The sequence below is a fragment of the Anomaloglossus baeobatrachus genome, chromosome 3 (genome assembly GCF_048569485.1).
Source record: "Anomaloglossus baeobatrachus isolate aAnoBae1 chromosome 3, aAnoBae1.hap1, whole genome shotgun sequence".
Lineage (NCBI taxonomy): Eukaryota > Metazoa > Chordata > Amphibia > Anura > Aromobatidae > Anomaloglossus > Anomaloglossus baeobatrachus.
The window spans coordinates 43,129,119-43,143,855 of record NC_134355.1 but is presented as its reverse complement, the minus strand read 5'-3'; the positions used below and the strand labels follow the sequence as shown (position 1 = coordinate 43,143,855).

Here is a 14,737-nt window from a genome sequence, read left to right as displayed (position 1 = left end):
GTTGTGCATTAGCCTGCTGCTGCTGTGCATTAGCCTGAGCCAAATGCCTTAGTATGTCCTCCATGGCGTCGCTGGGTTTGGGCCGTAGTATAGCTGCTTGAATCCAGGACATGTGCTACCGGATCACCAGAAAAGGAAGTACACCTCACCGGGCTGGCATGCCCGCCGATTCTCCACCATATGTGAGGTAGCGCGGTCGGCTGCGCAGCAGAAGACACGGGATCCAGGCATATAGGTTCACAGCACACGGTGTTTAATGTCCAAACAAAAATCCACAGCAATATACATGTCTCTCCAGCAGAGACTCAGGGAGTTGTGATCACTCCCTCACACCCGGCACCCCTGCCCCTCGTTCCTGTTTCCAGTTAACCCTTCCTTCAGCCTGTAGGGAAACAGCATTAACCCTAGAGTGGATTTACTTTCTATCATGGAGTGAGCACAACCGGGGCGAGACATACCGGCCGTCATAGATAACCCCGGTCACAGTCTCACAATATATATATATATATATATATATATATATATATATATATATATATATATATATATTATATATATATATATATATATATATATATATATATATATATATATGTATGTAGAACCGAGTTAATTATATTAGTCCGGCCCTCTAAAACCATCCCAATTTCTCATGCGGCCCCATGGGAAAATTCATTGCCCACCCCTGGTCTAAGGGGTGACAGAGCGGCTCTCCCACTCTATTTACCTAATCAAAGGCTGAGCTTGAAAGACAGAACATACCCACAACATTTGTACAGATACATAATACACATCAAAAATCTTCATTTTTTTTCCTATAGTCTTACACCTCCTATAAATCCTTCCCAGTATGTATTCATTGCACCTTTTATCAGGCCCAACTTTGACGATCCAGAACCGCTGACATCCCGACATCTGGAGCTGCCATACAGCAAACACCCAGCGGAGAGATTTAAAAGGTGGGAGAGAGAAAATTCCTGAGATGTTTCCTTCCTCCCCCACAGGACTAAGGATGACACAGATAGAAGAACAGGATACAAGTACGATATACTACAATCCTTAACACCAGGAAGGGAAAGATGCGGAATTAGGGAAATCACAGAATGGCTAGACAGGTTACTTATTTGCAATTAATGGAAAAAAAAAATGGAAACAAAATTTGCAAAAATATCTCGATGGAGTATGTGAGCCGCAAGCAGAAATCTCGATACTTACAGCTGAGGTTATTAATGGTGGACTGAAAAAAAAAGTGCATCCAGTGCAGCTGAACCTGAGCACAAAAATCATCAAGATCCTCTGCTGGCAGCTCCTGTGTAATCACCGACCAATCACATCCCAGATGTGCTCGATGGGAGACAAGTCCGATGACCATGTGGACAACACCTTGAAGAGGTGAGAAAATGTCGCACCATTCACTCCAGTATTATGGCGTGTGGTGGCATAATGTACAGTAGCAGATCCCGTCCAGGTTTCATTACTGGTGGACTAACAGCTCAGCATTACATTGATTTGGTGGTGTAACTTCGGGCAGCCAATTCTTGAAAGTGTCCCAGGAGTCATGACATTCCCAGGCCATATAATGATGCTGCTCGTTCTACTGTGAGCAGTATATGTGGCCTAAACGTGCCACCATGGCTGCAGTGTCTGCGACTTGTCTCCCATTGAGCACATCTGGGATGTCATTGGTCGGCGATTACACAGGAGCTGCCAGCAGAGGATCTTGATGATTTGCCCAAATGCATTCAGCGCAACAGAACCTTCTTCAGACGACAATTGATACAGACTTGAATGCTATCAATGGGGTTAAGTGCCGGGATTTCTGCACTTGGCGCAAATACTTGATACCAAATAAACTGAAATGTTTTGAAAGTGTAGTTTCATCATTTGCTGATCAGTAACTTGACTGTACATCTTTCCACCTCTATTCCTTGTTGTTCCTTGTTGTTATTTCAATGTTAAATGGTTGAAATTAATGTTTAATACACTACTCACAAAACGTTTGGGATATTTGTTTTTTGGGTGAAATTGATGGAAAACTTAAAAAATGTCACGCTACTTGACAGTCGGGCATTTAAGCTGAAGCAGCAATGGTGATTTCCTCATCTCGCACAATTTATTGAAATAAAAGCCAACCTCAGCGCTGGGTACACCCCCCCCCCTCCCCCAAAATGTCAGTGTCTCAACTTGTCATGTAGCCTGGAGCATCAATTCCATCTAACGAAGCCTCCTGCTGGTCACAAGTAGAGTTATTGTATGCGCAGGCCGGCATCCCATTAATTTTGAAGGGCGGCCGTCAATTCATTGAGGTTCTGGGGTAAAGAGTTACGGCCTCTACACAGCGACTCACCTGATCCCATAGGTTTTCTATGGGATTCAGGTCTGGAGAAAGTAGAGCTGCTCCAATTGAGGTTCCTCAGTCTCCAGCAGCCATTCCCTAATGATGTGACCTCGATGAGCTGGAGCATTGTCCTCCATAATAATGAGATTAGGCTAATGTTCTTCCTACAGAGGCACAATGACTGGATTAATGATGTTATTCCAGTAGTAGGCGCTGTCACTGTACCAGTCACACAGTGTAGGGCCGTTCTGTATTGACTAGACACACCGGCCCACACTTACACCACCACCAAAGGCTCGTCTGGTGATAACAGTGGCTGATGCACCGCGCTCTCCTTGATGTCTCCAACATCGTTGGTGGCCATCATTTCTCCTCAGTGTGAATTGACTTTCATCAATGAACAGCACTGAGGCCACTGGTCCCTCATCCAACATAGATGCTCCCATGCCTGGTGGTGCGGTCAGGTACTTTGCAGGTCATCTAGCACTCAGACAACGCTGATATAAACAGCGTTGAATAGTCTTACGTGACACTTGGGGGCCTCTCACCTCCCTTAAAGGGAACCTGTCAGGTACAATATGCACCCAATATGCACCCAGAACCACGAGCAGTTCTGGGTGTATATTACTAATCCCTGCCCAACTGTCCCTGTATACACTAGCATAGATAAAGAGATCTTTAGAAAAAGTATTTCTAAAGATCTTTTACCGTATGCTAATGTGCGAGATCACTAGTCCCCTGGGCGTCAGTTCCCCGGCCAGTCACCCCCATTAGCATGTTAGTACAACCCTGTGAGCGTGCTAATAAATGCAACGCGTAACAGGATGATCTCACTCACCTCTCCGCCACCGTCGTGTCCGATGCTGGATTTCGGCTCAGTGTGCATGAAAAACCCGAGAGTTTTGGTCATGCGCACTATGAAGCCGGGTGTAAGCGTCCTGGCTTCAAACTGAAGTAGTGTGCATGACAGACTCCGGGATCATGCGCACCGAGCCAAAATCCAGCGTCAGACGCGATGGCGGCGGAGAGGTGCATGAGATCATCCTGTTACGCTGCGGATTTATTAGCATGATAGCACACCCACCAGGGGTGTACTAACATGCTAATGGGGGCAACTGGCCGTGGATCTAATAGGGGGCTAGTCCCCTCGCTCATTATCATACAGTACAAGATTTTTAGAAATACCTTTTCTAAAGATCTCTTTATCTATGCTAGTGTATACAGCAGGGGTGGGGAACCTCCGGCCCGCGGGCCGTATGCGGCCCGCGAAGACCTTTTCTACGGCCCCCGGGACTCTGCCGGCAGCCACGTCTTGCCGGTTGCCGGCCCTTTAAATCCCCATGCGCGCTACGAGGACGCGCATTCAGCGTTCACTACTGAACGCTGGTCAGTGCGTGTGTGCTCAGGACTTATTTTGTGGGTGGGGTTAACACTTTCGCCCCGTCCCACGGAAACCCAGCAGCAGTTTGACGGCTTCAACTAGTAGGTGAGCGCTCCCCCCCGCTGCGTGCCAGCTCTTCCGTGCGCGCTCCCCCGTGCTGCGTGCCAGCTAACACGTGCTCGCTTCTCCGTGCCAGCTCCCCTGTGCGCGCTCACCCGTGCCCGCTTCTCCGTTACAGCTCCCCCGTGCCAGCTTCTCTGTTACAGCTCAACCGTGCGCGCTCCCCCATGCCCGCTCTTTTGTGCGAGCTCCCCCGTGCCAGCTCCCCCGTGTGCACTCCCACTGTGCTGTGTGCCCATTCCCACTGTGCTGCTATGTGCTCATTTCCCAGCTGCCGTGTGCCTGCTCCCTCTGTGTCCGCTCCACCAGGGTTGTGTGCTTCTTCCCCAGGGTCCCCCCCTCCATTGGGTCTGTGTCCCCCCCCTCCACTAGGTCTGTGTGTCCCCTCCCTCCACTAGGTCTGTGTGCCCCCCCTCCACTAGGTCTGTGTGCCTCACACTCCCCTAGGTCTGTGTGCCCCACACTCCCCTAGGTCTGTGTGCCCCGCACTCCCCTAGGTCTGTGTACCCCCCCTACCCCAGAGCTGTGTGCCCCCCACTCCCCCAGAGCTGTGTGACTCCCCCCCACCCCCCCAGTGCTATGCCCCCAGTGCTGTGCCCCAAGTGATGTCCATGCTCCCCCATGCTGTCTGCGCCCCCGTTGCAATGTCTGGGCTCTGCATGTGTTGTCAGTTTCCCCTGTGCCCCCCTATTGCTGTCCGTGCCCCCCTATTGCTGTCCATGCCCCCCAGTGCTGTCCGTGCCCCCCCAGTGCTGTCCGTGCCCCCCCAGTGCTGTCCGTGCCCCCCCAGTGCTGTCCGTGCCCCCCCAGTGCTGTCCGTGCCCCCCCAGTGCTGTCCGTGCCCCCCCAGTGCTGTCTGCACTCCAAAGCCATATCTATGCCTCCCAGTGATGTATATGTCCTCAGCCTTTTTTGTGACGTATATATTCTCCCAGCCCCACCTGTGATGTATATGCTCCCAGCCCCTCCTGTGATGTATATGCCCCATTGTCTCCTGTAATATATATATTACAGGTGGGGCTGGAGCATACACATCACAGGAGACACTGGGGACATATACATCACAGGAGGGGCTGGGGGCATATATATGCCCCAGCCCCTCCTGTGATGTATATGCCCCCAGCCCCTCGTGTGATGTATATGCCCCATTGTCTTCTGTAATGTATATATTACAGGTGGGGCTGGAGCATACACATCACAGGAGACACTGGGGGCATATATATCACAGGAGGGGCTGGGGGCATATACATCACAGGAGGGGCTGGTGGCATATACATCACATTGGAGATGCTGGGGCATATACATCACAGGAGGGGCTGGGGGCATATACATCACAGGAGGGGCTGGGGGCATATACATCACATTGGAGATGCTGGGGCATATACATGACAGGAGGGGCTTGGGCATCTCCATATATATATATATATATATATATATATACAGCTGTCCCAGCGTCTCCTATGTGATGTATATACAGTAGTTCCAGCGTCTCCTATGTGATGTATATATGCCCCCAGCCCCTCCTGTGATGTATATATATACAGCAGTCCCAGTGTCAGTTGTGATGTATATGATTTACCAATCTTATTATCACAAAGAGTTGACTGCTCCAGACTGAGACAATCCTGGAAAAGCAGCATGATCAATATCACCGAAAATAAACCGCTGCGCCAAAGAGAAGCATCTCTGGCCACAACAAGAGGGGTGAGTTAATTAATTGCTTGACCAAATGTAGCTGGGTAATTTTTACATGGATAATTTTGTGCGGCCCCCGATGGTTCGTAGAAATTTCCAGATGGCCCCCGGCAGTAAAAAGGTTCCCCACCCCTGGTATACAGGGACGGTTAGGCAGGGATTAGCAATGTACACCCAGAACTGACCAAGGTTCTCACTGCATATTGCACCTGACAGGTTCACTTTAAATGTGCCTGGAGTTGTGTGGCATTCATCATCCGGTTCCGAAGTTATTGTTCACCATGAAGTGATCATCAGGGATGTGGCAGAAGGACGGCCACCTCTCTGCTTTTCTGTGACTCTTCCAGTCTCTCTGTGTCTCCGTACAACCTGCTGGTGACACTAAGCTCAGTGGCCTCTTCCATCTGAAAACATCGTGCTTGAAGCCCCACAATGGCACGGTCCTACTGATCAATTGTTAGGTGTTGACTTGGTCTAATGTTGTCAAAATGTGAACAGCATCTTGAGGAGGACAAATTCTAACCTAACCCCAAAATTTATTGGGCGATTCATGGATCAAACACCTGCTGTTGTTAATTTTGCCATTAAGCTCCTTGTTAGAAAAGAGAAAATTGTGTAAAAAGTCCTGAAACATTGAACAGATGGACATGAGCATCCAAGAGATTAGAGAAGGTCACAAAGTCACCTGGAAAGGTCAGAGGGGATCGTAGGATCATCTTGAAATTTCATCTGAAAGTCAAACACAAACATGGGTAGTATATATGGTTCTGCAAAATTCTCCAGAGTGGGGGCAACTCTGCGCTCTACTATGGGGGCTATGAGCAGGATACAACCACCCATGGCGTTAGATTGCGCAGTTGGTAAATTTCTACATTTTTCAAATATGTAAAGACTTTCCATCCAATAATGGCCGAGCGCCGTTCTGTAAGGATCATGTAAAAGTTACTCCTTAGGACAAGTGATTGGATGAAATTTCATAGTGTTGGAAACCTGCCATATGCATTGTGCCGACGACGGCAATATCCACAGATCACGTATCACGTCATGGTACAATGGGATCTGCACCGGTGCCTCATAGATGTGGGCGAAAACTGATACGAGGTGGAGAAATGGACGCCGAAGATCTCCAGCATCTAATATGGGACGTAACTAGGAAAGGCCACCTGTGAGCTGCCACTTATTGGGGGCCCCAGCTTATGCATCTAAAAGGGGAAGCGCTGGAAACAGGGCCAACATGATCCCGGCAGGCCTAGTACAAGGCATTATTTAAAGGGATTGACCAGATTTAGAAAAACAAGGCTTCAGTCTTCCAGACCAGTCAGAATTAGGTCTGCAATAGAAGCATGGCTCCACCGAGGTGAGCTGCAATACCACTAACCACCAGCGGGCAGATATGGCGCTGTTTTTCAGAGAAACAAGACACAATGCATGTGAGACAATAGTGTGTATATTGTCACGAGATGACCTAGAGGTAATAAATCTAAGCCTGGGGTGAAGCTTTTTTTGAGCTGCAGAATAGTGGAGACAGCTCAGTGGTGATCTATGTTGACTACAGATTTTAATAAGCAGTCAATTGGAAAAAGTGCTTGTTTCTATACGCTCGATCCAACAATATCCATCCGTAAAAATGGGAGTGACCCTTTAGTAGCTGAATCAGCATCTTCACACATCAGACATATCCTGTTCCTATAGCTTGTAATTTCCTTGCAAACATCCTTGTCACCGATCTAAAGAAAACATGGAGTCATCCTCTTCCGAAATGTCCGTAATGTGGTGTCAACGCCCTACAAGGGATGCAATTACTGCCATATTGGTTTTACCTGACTTTAGTAGAAATAAATACTAGTGAAGTAGACATCAGCAAGGAATGTGTTAATATAAGAGAGACAAACGTTGTAGCTGGGACTTAGCAATAAATAATGTATTAACCCCACGGACTGGTGAAGGGTAACAGACGACCTATGAACCACACACAAACTATTTTTGGGCAATTTTTTTTCGTCACTTGTTGCATATGACTTGTCACCGTAACACAAACAACCTCAAAAAGACGCAGACATTTTAATTTTGTGCTTTATTTTTCCTCCCCTCCTTAAAAGAGCCATCATTCTTCCCCTGGAAGTGTTCGGTTTATGGCTGGCTGCATACAGGTGGACTCACGAAAAGCCCAATTACAGACCTTCACTGAGGTTCGGATCAGGTCGGGGGTCACAAACCAAACTTTTATTTAAAGTTCGACTGTACCTGACGAAGCGAACTTCCAAAGATTTGCTCATCTCTAGAAACGACCAAAGGAATGGATGGCAATTCTGGGGTTTCAATTTTTTTTTTGTAATGATATGGGTTGATTCATTTTATATATTGACGAATCAGATTTTTACAAATGCGCCGATATAGATAGAGATAGATATATATATATATATTTTTAAATATATATTACACACACACACTTTTTTTCTTTAACTTTAGATTTGTGAAAATTGGCATGATTCAAGCTTTTATGCATATTGTATATATACATACATAGAGAGAGCATAAAAGTTTGAATCAGCCCCATTTTCCCAAACAGTAGAGAAAATAAATAAAATCATATTTTATATATATATATATATATATATATATATATATATATTATAATATAATATATATAGTGTAAATGTATACCTTTTGGGAAAATGGAGCTAATTCTAATTTTTATGCTCTCATATCAAATGACTATAGATTCAAGCCCCAAGGGGGGACAAAAGCTAAACAATAACTAATATATATATATATATATATATATATATATATATATACATATACACACACACACACGCTCTTTGGGGTTGATTCCAACTTTTATGTGCTTTATTATTTTTTTTTTTTTAAGACAGTTTATACCGTCGAAATGTGTCGTCCGTTGTTGCGTTTGTCCTGCATATGCTCATTGTCTTCGGCTCTGAATCATTTGTAATTTTTTCAATAAATTGTCAAGTTTTTTGCCACCCAGATTTCCTGAGTACGGTATTTACTGGATCCATCTCCTCATATTATATATGAGTGTGGCTTGAATCTATAGTCATTTGATTGCTTGTATTATATATTGCGATGATTTAAAATGACAGCGTTGTTGTTAGTGATGATGGCTGTCTGCATCCATGGCGTTCTGCATCTATGGTGACCCATCAACAATATGAAACTGCAACGCTGGGGGACAGAGGATGATGATTAGACCCCCAAATCATTTTTTACTATTTAATTGTCGCTGTCAAAAAACAGCAGCATCTAAAATAGTTAAACAGCAGCAATAAGAGCGCAGCTCCGGTCGCTACAAGCTGTAGAACACATTCAGTTCCAGAGCAGCTCTCGACCATCGACTTTATACATAAATTTACTACAGGTTGGAAGTGAAGTTTATTTATGATACTTTTTGACAAACTTTTTAAAAAGCTGCAATTGATGAATTAGATGAATACATGTGGAAACCCCTATCCACTTCCATAATGGTGGACATAAAACAAACAAATAGGCAAGCACATATAAAATAGAATATAAAAAAGCCAAATAAGAATTGGGCACAGAAATAACAAAAATATCTAGACAGAGAAAACAATAATAATGATGATGATGATGATGATGAATGTGGGTCACTGGAGAGCAAAAGAAAACAGTAGAAACCGGACATCATGTCACTGTGGAACTACAGCTCCCAGTATGCCCCCACATAAGTGCTCTGAATGCACCACTCCTGTGCACAGCACACCATATGTCCTCCTGAAATTGCAGTTGTAAAGCAGCTGTGTACTAGTGCATGCTGGGAGTTGTAGTTTCACAACCATTGTGTCAAAATATGCTGGGAGTTGTAGTTTCAAATCAGCTATAGGACCCTAACAAGCAGGTTGGTAGGACTTGCTGGGAGTTGTAGTTCCAAAGAGAGACACAGGTTGCAGTGCAATAAAGTTGCTGAGGAGATCACACAGGTTACATAAGTGGATCAGTAGATTACCTCCTGGTAGGATCTGGAGATCTCCTTCCTGATCATGGCACTGGGCAGGGAATCCAGGGTGCCGGTCTGGGTGGCACAGGATGCAGCTCCTCTCCCTGCAGTCCCGTGTTCTGTGTGTCCCTGGACAGCTTCAGGCATGCGCAGTACGCTCTGCCCAGGGGGCTGATGGGCAATGTAGTCCGCAGTCTTCCGTACAAGCTGTACGGAATTCTGGGTTCTGTAGTTCCGAAAGATACTTTAAGTTTAACAACTTCAGCCATGACAAGGGAGATATACAGTAGTTGTTTTCTGTGACAATGTGACCTCTTGTACTGCAGCCTGTGCATTCATATGATATTCCCCTCACAGACTAAAAGTTGAACTTCAGTAGTGTCAAAAGAGATTAAACATTATTGAAAGTTGTCAAACATGGCGGCATAATTAATTTATAACCGTCTGATAGTGCTCAGTTAAAGCAAGCTGTGAATTACCACTCAAACTGCACTTTCTATCAAAAACCGAAAATAAAAATGTAGCAACCAATCCCAGCGCAGCTTACATTGCTCCACAGGCAGTGAAGAAAAGAAAGCAGCACTGTGATTGGTTGCCATGGGCAATTAGGAAGGAGTGTTTACCTTTCTGTTGGTAGTAATAAATGGACCATTTTTAATTTTTTACTCAAAAAACGGTGTGACCCGAGGAGAGTCATACCAAGGGATTTTGTGTGCAAAGTATAGACTCTCTCATACACCTGTGTTTTATTAAACTGCCATCTTCACACAATCATGAAAGCATGTTTTGACACAATGGTTGTGAAACTACAACTCCCAGCATGCACTAGTACACAGCTTTTTTTGCAGTTTTTTTCTTGTGTTTTGTAGCCCTTCCAGCTATTGATTTCACTAAAAAACGCACCACAAAACACATCCGTTTTTTCGTACGTTTTTCTGCCACAAGGTGCAGATTTTGGTGCAGAAAATTTCTACACCAAGAACTCAGCGTGAGCGCATACCCTCAGAATCACAAGTTTTTCAAGCAGAAACCACTTCAGGAAACATTATCTTAGGCCCTGTGCGCACGCTGCGGATTTACCGCGGATTTTGCCGTGGATTTGCTGCGGATTTGCAGCAGAAAATGTGTCTAACATTGCTGCAGTCCTTCCCTAGCAAATCCTATGGGTTTTAAAAAACCTTTTTTTTATACCCGCGGATTTACCCGTGGATTTTCCGTTGCGGAGTTACTGAGCATGTCACTTCTTTTCTGCAGGTACCTGCTGTTTTTGCCATAGAAAATGATAAAAATCCGCAGGGACTAACCTGCGGAAAATCCAAGATAAATCCGTGGTAAATCCGCAGTTTTGGTGCGTTGTTTTTTTTTTACCACGGGTGCGGGATTTTTTAAGAGGGTCCGTATTTGTCTTAAATAGTCACTTTCTAGTGCGCACATAGCCTTAGGAGAAATTTTCTTTTCCTGAGTCATTTTTGAAGAGGTTTTTTTTTTCCTTCCAGCCTTCTGATTGGACAGTGCCTTGTTTACAGTTGATTCTATCAGGATCTGCTTCAAAGAAGTGATAATTGCTTACTTTTCTTTTCCACCAAGAGTTTTTCAAAATTTCTTCAGAAAAACCCCCAAAACGCTCAAGTATAAATCATATGAACAGCAAAGTGGATTACCCATAGAAATGAGTAGAAACAGTTTTCCCAGCATTTTTAGGCTATGTGCCCACGCTGCGGATTTGCCGCGGATTTTGCCGCGGATTTGCCGCGGATTTGCCGCGGATTTCCCGAAAATCTGCAGCAGCGGCACTTCCAAGCCATTTCAATGGCATTTTGGAAATGCTGTGTCCATGCTGCGGATTTTTCTGCTGCGGATTTGCCGCGGATTTGTCGCGGATTTTGATGCGGAAAAATCTGCAGCATGTCAATTGTTTGTTGCGGATTTTGGTGCGGATTTGGGTATAGAATGGGGAAAAAAAAAAAAAAAAAATCCGCATCAAAATCCGCAGCAAATCCGCGGTAAATCCGCGGCAAATCCGCGACAAATCCGCGGGTGCGGATTTGCCGCGAAAGTCGCGGATTTTCATGCAGAAAAATCCGCAGGTACATTCTACCGTGGACACATGGCTAAGGCTATGTGCCCACGCTGCGGATTTGCCGCGGATTTTGCCGCGGATTTGCCGCGGATTTGCCGCGGATTTCCCGAAAATCTGCAGCAGCGGCACTTCCAAGCCATTTCAATGGCATTTTGGAAATGCTGTGTCCATGCTGCGGATTTTTCTGCTGCGGATTTGCCGCGGATTTGTCGCGGATTTTGATGCGGAAAAATCTGCAGGTACATTCTACCGTGGACGTGCGCACTTTGTTTTTTTTCATGCGTTTCCGCAGCGTTTTCAACTGCAGCGTTTTAATGCAAAAATGCATGCGTTTTGATTTTCAAGCAAAGTCTATGGGAAATTGGGCTTTCTAGTGCTCACAATGCTGTTAAAAACGCAGCGTTTTTGATGCTGAAAATTTGTCAAAATCTCTGCATTTATGATTCAATAATGTTTTATTAGGTTTTCAAAGCTTATACATAAAACAGTTCTAACAAAAACAATAACACAGAATGTACTGTGTAGCATTACTTCATGCTATATCAAACAAATAATATAGACATATACAAAAGGAGAAACAAATAACATTGGTAAAAACTATGACATACAGTCGGATTAAGAATTTTCATAATATGATTTTCAAATAATTTGTCAGGAGATGGATGTAGACAAACAATTTTCTTATTAAACTAATTGAATAAGTATCATTTTGTATATCGTTTATACCAGAATTAGAACTAGATTAGATTTAAAGTTTTATGTATAGTTGTTGTTAATTGTTAAAATCACTGTATTTAAAGAAGCAGCATGTCAAATGTTTTTGCCATTTGGGCAGCGTTTTGCTAACATTAGAGTCAATGAGAAGTTTCAAAACGCATTCTAAATCAAAATCCTAGCGTTTAACATGCTTTTTTGACAAAATAAAAGCATGCGTTTTTGAGATTATATTAAGCATACAAGACAGGGTAGAGAAGGGGTTAATGCCGCGCATCAGCCGAATGAAGACGCGTTTCGAGGCGAACCTCTTCCTCAGGAACCATGTATCAACAACAAGACTTGTTGTTGATACATGGGTCCTGAGGAAGAGGTTCGCCTCGAAACGCGTAGACCTATGAAATAAAAGAATACTCATCTTCATCAACATTATACGTCTTCATTCGGCTGATGCGCGGCATTAACCCCTTCTCTACCCTGTCTTGTATGATCATCCACATGGGGCTGCAGCAGACGCCATTATCTCATGCGCACTAGTGGTTGTGACTGTCACAACTGATCCAGGTGAGTGTATATTTTCTAGGTATACCCCACTGATCACTTTGGTGTTACACTATCAGCGCTCATTATTTTCAGATTTATATGACATTATATTAAGGGCATGATATGTCCCTTTACGCACACACACAGTCCGACAATTAAATTAATGAAAATCAATAAATTAACGTAATTTTATACATAAATATTAGAGCACAGTTAGCATTTCAATAAAATTAGCTATTTTGTATATGATTTTAATCATGATATTTTTAATTATTTTTTTCTTTTTTTTTCATAGTGTTTGAATGTTAAAACTTTATTTAGTAGTGTATTCGTATTCAAAATGCATCTGACATTAAGCAATGAAAAAGCATGTAAATCACGGTAAAAACGCAAGCATATTTTTTGCGTTTTTGTGGTCAAAACCAAATTTGACAAAGACAATTTCTGCCGTTTTGAAATGTAACTAACTCAACGCAAAGTGCACACATAGCATACAAGTATCGAGCGCCCGAGCATGGTAGTGCACGCTCATCATTAGTTACAAGTATCGAGCGCCCGAGCATGGTAGTGCCCGCTCATCACTAGTTACAAGTATCAAGCACCCGAGCATGGTAGTGCCCACTCATCACTAGTTACAAGTACCGAGCACCCGAGCATGGTAGTGCTCGCTCATCACTAGTTACAAGTATCAAGCAGCCGAGCATGGTAGTGCCCGCTCATCACTAGTTACAAGTATCAAGCACCCGAGCATGGTAGTGCCCGCTCATCACTAGTTACAAGTATCAAGCACCCGAGCATGGTAGTGCCCGCTCATCACTAGTTACCAGTACAGAGCACCAGAGCATGGTAGTGCCCGCTCATCACTAGTTAGGGGCGGCACGGTGGCTGAGTGGTTAGCACTGCAATCTTACAGCGCTGGGGTCATGGGTTCAAATCCCACCAAGGACACCATCTGCAAGGAGTTTGTATGTTCTCCCCGTGTTTGCTTGGGTTTCCTCCGGGTACTCCGGTTTCCTCCCACACTCCAAAGATATACAGATAGGGACTTTAGACTGTGAGCCCCAATGGGGACAGTGTTCCTGATGTATTTAAAGCGCTGCGGAATATATTAGCGCTATATAAAGAAAAAAAAAGATTTACAAGTGTCGAGAACCCGAGCATGGTAGTGCCCGCTCATCACTAGTTACCAGTACAGAGCACCCGAGCATGGTAGTGCTTGCTCATCACTAGTTACCAGTACAGAGCACCCGAGCATGGTAGTGCCCGCTCATCACTAGTTACCAGTACAGAGCACCAGAGCATGGTAGTGCCCGCTCATCACTAGTTACCAGTACCGAGCACCAGAGCATGGTAGCGCTCGCTCATCACTAGTTACGAGTACCGAGCACCCGAGCATGGTAGTGCTCGCTCATCACTAGTTACCAGTACAGAGCACCCGAGCATGGTAGTGCTCACTCATCACTAGTTACAAGTACTGAGCACCCGAGCATGGTAGTGCCCGCTCATCACTAGTTACGAGTACAGAGCACCCGAGCATGGTAGTGCCCGCTCATCACTAGTTACGAGTACTGAGCACCTGAGCATGGTAGTGCCCGCTCATCACTAGTTACGAGTACAGAGCACCCGAGCATGGTAGTGCCCGCTCATCACTAGTTACGAAGTTTCTTATATTCATGTGTATGAAACAAATGTAAAACGTTACTCTTTAAGTTTCCCTGTGATTTGCATACACTCTTGATGTCGGTTCAAGAAGCTGTATCAAAACCTGCATGTGTGATTAGGGCTCAGCATACTTCATCTACAGCTCTGGCAGGGGAAGGGTTATCTGTGGGCCGAGCTTGCAGTTGGATTCTTGCTCTCCGCCCTCTGTAGGAAGTTGTGCTCAAT

The 14,737-nt window shown here is 44.8% G+C and overlaps 1 protein-coding gene across 1 annotated transcript in view; it reads right to left on the bottom strand.

Annotated features, from left to right (window-relative positions):
- The window catches only part of PACC1 (proton activated chloride channel 1), a 54,359-nt gene extending 44,707 nt beyond the window's left edge, over positions 1–9,652 (bottom strand). The window contains exon 1 of the mRNA XM_075337990.1: positions 9,523–9,652. Coding sequence (XP_075194105.1) covers positions 9,523–9,558 — 36 coding nt within the window. The 5' untranslated portion in view covers positions 9,559–9,652. The remainder of the gene's footprint in view (positions 1–9,522) is intronic.
- Positions 9,653–14,737: the final 5,085 nt, after the last annotated feature.